Source organism: Octodon degus, unplaced genomic scaffold (genome assembly GCF_000260255.1).
Source record: "Octodon degus isolate 3935 unplaced genomic scaffold, OctDeg1.0 scaffold00076, whole genome shotgun sequence".
Classification (NCBI taxonomy): Eukaryota; Metazoa; Chordata; class Mammalia; order Rodentia; family Octodontidae; genus Octodon; species Octodon degus.
Window position 1 is genome coordinate 6,006,501 of NW_004524652.1, and position 6,142 is coordinate 6,012,642.

General features: G+C 43.5%; 1 protein-coding gene across 6 annotated transcripts in view; it reads left to right on the top strand.

Annotated features, from left to right (window-relative positions):
- The window catches only part of Sbno1 (strawberry notch homolog 1), an 81,656-nt gene that overhangs the window by 62,390 nt on the left and 13,124 nt on the right, over positions 1-6,142 (top strand). For all 6 annotated transcript variants that reach the window (XM_004635876.2, XM_004635877.2, XM_023720458.1 and 3 more), the window contains 4 exons: positions 1,018-1,092; positions 2,155-2,301; positions 2,384-2,478; positions 2,575-2,667. In XM_004635876.2, the coding sequence (XP_004635933.1) occupies positions 1,018-1,092; positions 2,155-2,301; positions 2,384-2,478; positions 2,575-2,667 (410 nt within the window). The remainder of the gene's footprint in view (positions 1-1,017; positions 1,093-2,154; positions 2,302-2,383; positions 2,479-2,574; positions 2,668-6,142) is intronic.

Genomic DNA, 6,142 nt, shown 5'->3' on the forward strand with positions numbered 1-6,142 from the left:
GCCAAGCTTGTTCCAAGTAGGTGCTTTAGACCACTGAGCCATCTCTCCAGCCCCGTTCTTAATTTATTGAGAGCGCCGAATCCTATCCACTAGACCAGGGAAGATTTTTCTTAATTTATTGAATGTTAATCGAATGTCATACCAAATAGAAGTTGGTTTTAATACGTTAATTAAAATCACTTTGTGTGCTTGCCTGGCAAGTTTAATCCCTGGTCTGAGTTTAATCCCTGGTTCCACAAAAAAAAAAAAAAAAATCACTTTGTGGGCCAGCCAAATAGCTCAGTAGATTAAAGTGCCTACAAGCAGGCACAGGGGCAGGCTGCTGTGCCGGCCCTGCCCCTGGCACGCGCTGAAATGGCAGTTGAGACTGGGCATGGTGGCAAACACCTATAATCCCAGCACTTGGGAGGCTGTAAACAGGAGAATCACTATATGAGTCCGATGTTGTAGTGAAACACTGCACATCCTGTAGACCCTTCCCTAAAATACAAAAGAAAAAACCAAACATTTTGTCAGTAGATTTTAAAGTTTAAGTTGTCTTGGGTTCAAGATTAACAGAGCACTAGGGTAACTAATGCTGAAGACTCCTGGAACCTTGGGGCTTTATGTCTGCATTTTGTGTTTGTGTTGATTGAGTGCTACTAGGGATTGAGCTCTTGTTAGGCAAGTGGTCTATCAGTGAACTACTTTCCCAGCATCCCCATGTACTTTTTTTATTTTTTAATTTACTTCTAGTTGTGTCTTACTAAATTGCCCAGTTTTGAACTTTTGATCTTCTTGCCACACTCACTCTACTTGGTTCTAACATATATATATTTTTTAATAACTTGCTTTTTTTGGGTGGGGATTGGTGCTGCATATTGAACCCAGAACCTTCACACTGAGCTATATCTCTGGCCCATGCTAAGATTTTGAGATGGGGCTTGCTAAATTGCCCAGGGTTGACTTGATATTGTTGTCCTTCTGCGTCATCCTCCCAAAGTGCTGGAATTACAGAGTAAGTTTATTTTCTTACAGATGTTCGACAGGGACTGATAGGTGTTGGCCTGATAAATGTAGAAGATCGCTCTGGAATCCTTACTCTTGATAAAGGTAATATTGTTCACTTTCTGTGTACTTGGAGTTGTTGCTTTATTAGTGAAGCTTGATTTGTTACATGTGCTTTTGTTAGCTAAAGGAAAGCATCAGGTCAGTTGTTCATTGCTTAGTGTTGAGCACTAACCCTGGCTACACATATGATCATCTCTCAAGCTGTTACAAAATACTAAGCCCACAGGGGCTGGTGAGATGGCTCAGTGGTCTAAAGCATCTAATTAGAACAAGCTTAGCAAAGCGCAGGGACCGCGGTTCAATCCCCCAGCACCACATGCCAGCTAGCCCCGCCCCCTGGTGGGCTGAGCTCCCCCCCCCCCCACAAATAAATAAAGTTTTGTAAAAAAAATACTAAGCCCAGGGATGACTCTCAAAAAGTTTTCCTTATTTTCCAGGAGTTCAGTTGTGCGGCTAGATTGAGGGTCACTGATTGGATGGATGGATGGATGGATGGATGGATGGATGGATGGATGGATGGATATAGATACAGATATAGATATAGATACAGGTATCTGTACACGTAGATGTGTTTTTTTTGTTTTGTTTTTTTTTTTCTCCCTTACTTAGGACAGGTTCTCACTACGTAGAGGCAACTTGTAGAGATGACCCTGTTTTCAGCCTCCCAAGTGCTGGGATTACAGGCAGACACCACCACACCTAGTCTGGATGTGTAGTTTACTTGTACAGGGACTCAAACTCAGGCGCTGCACTTGCCAGGCAGGTGATTGTGTCACTGAGCTATATCCCTGGCTCTAGAATTTACCCTCTTTGAGTTCAGCTTTAATGTTGGTGATCCTATATCCTCACATGCTAGATTGTGTTTATATTGGGCCTAAGTGAAGTTGAAGATGCACAGAGTCAATTAGGAAACCTTTTCTTGAGTATGCAGTGAATGCTAATGTGCTAGAGGTAGACCTACGCCAATTAATGCTGGGACAGAATGGCAAGACAAGAAGTGGAGGGAAGGCTGTAGAAAGGGAATGAGTTTGAAGCTGGCCATGTTGAATTTTCTAAAACGTTAATTACCGTTTGAGTGCATGAAATTGTGTAATCTTGTTGCAGATTATAACAACATAGGAAAGTTCTTAAATAGAATTCTGGGCATGGAAGTGCATCAACAGAATGCGTTATTTCAGTATTTTGCCGACACGCTTACCGCAGTTGTTCAGAATGCCAAAAAAAATGGAAGATATGACATGGGAATCCTGGGTAAGTGGGAAAATGTAAAGCTGTCGTGTGTCTTCAATAGAAGTGTGCTTTTTACATCATGTGTTGCCTTTTCTATTTCAAGATCTTGGTTCCGGAGATGAGAAGGTGAGGAAAAGTGACGTGAAGAAGTTTCTGACTCCAGGCTACTCAACCTCTGGCCACGTAGAGTTATACACGGTGAGTTTGGGGCAGGGCTTTGGCCCAAGGGGAGCCCTGGGAGGGGCATGTAGGGGAGGGAGCATTAACTGTAGCATTTCCTGGTTACTTTCACAGATTAGTGTAGAGAGGGGAATGTCCTGGGAGGAAGCAACCAAGATCTGGGCTGAGCTGACAGGACCAGATGACGGCTTCTACTTGTCCTTGCAAGTACGACCTCCTTGAACGTTAATAATGTAGATCAATAATGGTTTTTATTGTTGGCACTTGGCTCTTCTCTTTGATTTGTGCTGGGGTATGTTATATTTGGTTTTCTCTTATGATAATTTATTCTTACAATTGTGTGACCATGTGCATGCATTCCACTTTACCTATTTTGTGGGTTAGTGAGTAGTCCTTACTCAGTTTTGTTTGTTTTTGTGGGTTTTTTTTTTTTTTTAAACCCAGCCTGGCCTCGAAATCAAAGTGTTCTTCCTGCTTCAGCCTGTAGAGTGCTGGGATTACTGGCTTGTGTTGCTGCACCTGGCCATAACTTTGTTTCTAAAAGACATGATTTTGCTGTGTAGTTTATTTTTTGGCTGAACTGGGGATTGAACTGAGGCCCTTGCACTTGCCAGGGAAGCACTTATTCTACTGAGCCATCTCCCGGCACCTTGCTATGTAGTTTAAACTGGACTTGAAATCACTGTGTAGACGGAGCTGGCCTCACTTGTGACAATCTTCCTGCCTCTGCTTCCTGAGTGGTGTAATTACTGATGTGCATGCCCATACCCAGCTTCAGGTATCATTAGCACTGCTCTTTTAGGTTGTGATTTGTTTGTAACGAAAAAGAGGAGATGCATGTATATGTATGTACTTGTACACATAAGCAGTATGTGTAAATACACATGTCCATATATGATACAGGATTTTGAATTCATGTTGACTTGTAGTATTCAAATTCAAGACTACAGAGGTTTTATACTTCTTGATAAGGTTTCTTGTTCTCCAACACGAAAGTAACCTGTTTTTGCATATACTTTATTCAAAAAGTATTTCTACTTTTGTGTTGTTGGACATACGGCAATTACAAGGTGCACTCTTCCTCCGGCTCTTACTTTGTTTTAGCTCTGTAGGGCAGTATGTCCCTGTTTACCTCACCTGACCTTCACCTTATTGGTTCTCTTTGTGTTGTTCGTAGTGGACTTCAATGCAAGGGCTTATGGGCACCCTGCTGAGTCCTGCCTGCGGATGAGTTGGTACCCCCTTACTAGTTCCTGTGCGTCAGTTCTGGGCATGTTACAGGCCATTTCAAAACATTGTTTCAGGGCTGGGGAGATAGCTCAGTGGTCTAAGTGCCTGCCTGGCAAGTGCAGGGACCTGGGTGCAATTACCAGTACCAAAAAACAAAAAACACCCAAAACATTGTTCCAGATCATTTTTTATCCATAAACTTTATTTTTGTTTAGTCATACTAGGGTTAAAACTAAGGACTTGAGGCTGGGGAGATGGCTCAGTGGAATAAGCACTTCCCTGGCAAGCGCAAGGGCCTGAGTTCAATCCCCGGTTCCGCAAAAAAACAAACTGAGGCCTTTTGGACATTAGGCAAGCAGTCTATATCCCTGGGCTTTTTGCAAAATTTTGAGACAGGGTCTTGCTTACTATGTTGTCTTTGCCAACCCTAAACATGAAATGCTCCTACTTCAGCCTCCTGAGTAGCTGGGATGATAGGTGACCACTATCACTTTTTGGTTTTGTGTTGTTTTGTTTGATATTTTAGGGAACGGTCTACAGGGTGTTCAGGGTCTCACTACTAGATTGGATTTGTAGTGATTCTTCTGTTTACAGCCTCCCAAGAGCTGGGATTACAGGTGGGCACCACCACGCCCAGTCTCAGTTGCTGTCTCAACCCAGCCCAGGGGCAGGGTCGGCACAGCAGGCCTGGGAAATGAGCCTCCAGCCCCTGTGCCTGCTGGCAGGCGCTTTAATCTGCTGAGCTAGTTGGCCGGCCCTGCCTTTTGTTACATTTAAGGGTACAGTCCAGTTGGCGCAGTGGTGTGCAGCCAGGATCCCAGCCTCTGGAGAGGCTGGAGCAAGGGGATTGCCCGCTCGAGGTCACCCTGGACAGTTTATGGAGAGCCTGTCTCAGATAAAGGCCGGGAGGTATGGCACAGTACAGCACTTGTCTCATGCTGGTTTGATCCTCTGTCTCCAAAGAATGAGCGGGATGTAGTTCACTGAGAGAAGTCACATTCACAATGTTTTCAGTTATCCTGTTTTCAAAACTGTCACCCCAGTTGCTGGGTATGGTGACGTATGCTTGTAGTCCCAGTGCTGGGAAGGAGGATCTCTGCAAGTTAGACACCAACCTGGGCTGCAAAGTTAGCTCAAGGCTCGCTTGAACTGCATAGCAAGACCCTGTCTCAAAAACAACAGCAACAAAAGAAAACAAACCTGTAAACGAAACCAAAAGAAAAAATTGAACTTCTGTAAAGGGCCAGGGAGATAGCAAATAAGTGTTTCAGGTTTTGTAGGTTGTCTGTATACACTATGTTGTATTTCCTTCAGGGTGTTTTTCTCGCTTTCTTGCTTAGTTTCTTTCTCCTTCCTCCTCTTTCCCAACTTTTTCTTATGCCCCCTTCCTTTTTTAAACTTTTGTTTATTAGTTGGTTGGTTTTTGTTTTTGTACAGCGCCTCCCTGTGCAGCTTTAACTCATAGTGATCCCCCTGTCTCAGCCCCACAGCGCTGGGATTATAGACATGTACCACCACACCCAGTTTCAGTGGCTGGGCACATCAGGGATTGAACTCACATCCTTGAGCTTGCCAGGCAGTCATTTAGACCACCAAGCTATCTCCTACTGGCCCTGGTTTAGTGTTTTATTTTTTGGTTTTGGGTTTTTTTCTTTCTTTTTCTTTTTTCTTTTTTCTTTTTCTTTTTTTTTTTTTTTAATGTATTTAGTTGTTGCAGAGTCTCTACTGTGCAGCTCTGACTTGTGGTGATCCTCCTGCTTTTAGCCTCTCCAGCGCTGGGATTACAAGCATGTACCACCACACCTGGACTCTGGCCTGCTCAACCCTCCCTTGGGGTAGAGGCTGGTATGACATGTGGTGCTGGGTATAAAGAGGTTCCTGAACTTGCCTGCGCTTACCTAAGCAAGTGCTTTAGTCTGCTGAGCTGTCTCACTGGCCCCTGTGGTTTATCTTTTGTTCAGTTTTTTTTTTTGTTTGTTTGTTTGTTTTTCTTTTGGCAAAACCGGGGATTGAACTCAGTGCGCTTGCCAGAGAAGTGCTTATTCAACTGAGCCATCTCCCTGGCCCTTGGTTTGTTTTTTTGAAACAGGTTGTGTTATATATAGTTCTGGCTGGCCATGAACTCATTACGTAACAGCCCAGGCTAGCCTTGAATTTGTGAAATTGCAGTGATCTTCCTGCTTTAGCCTCCTGAGTGCTGGGGTGCTGGGGCTTTAAACTGTGCTTAAGTTTAAGAGTCTCAGGCTAAATTGAGGTCCATAGGCTTAGGTCACCATTAGTTCTATGAAGCTTTGAAACCATCTAATTCCTATAAGTGCTTCCCTGGCAGGCGCAAGGGCCTGAGTTCAATCCCTGGTTCCACAAAAAAAAAAAAAGAAAAGAAACCATCTAATTCCTAACTGAATTGTAACTTTTTTTGATTATTTATTTTTATTTTGACATCAGTTATTTT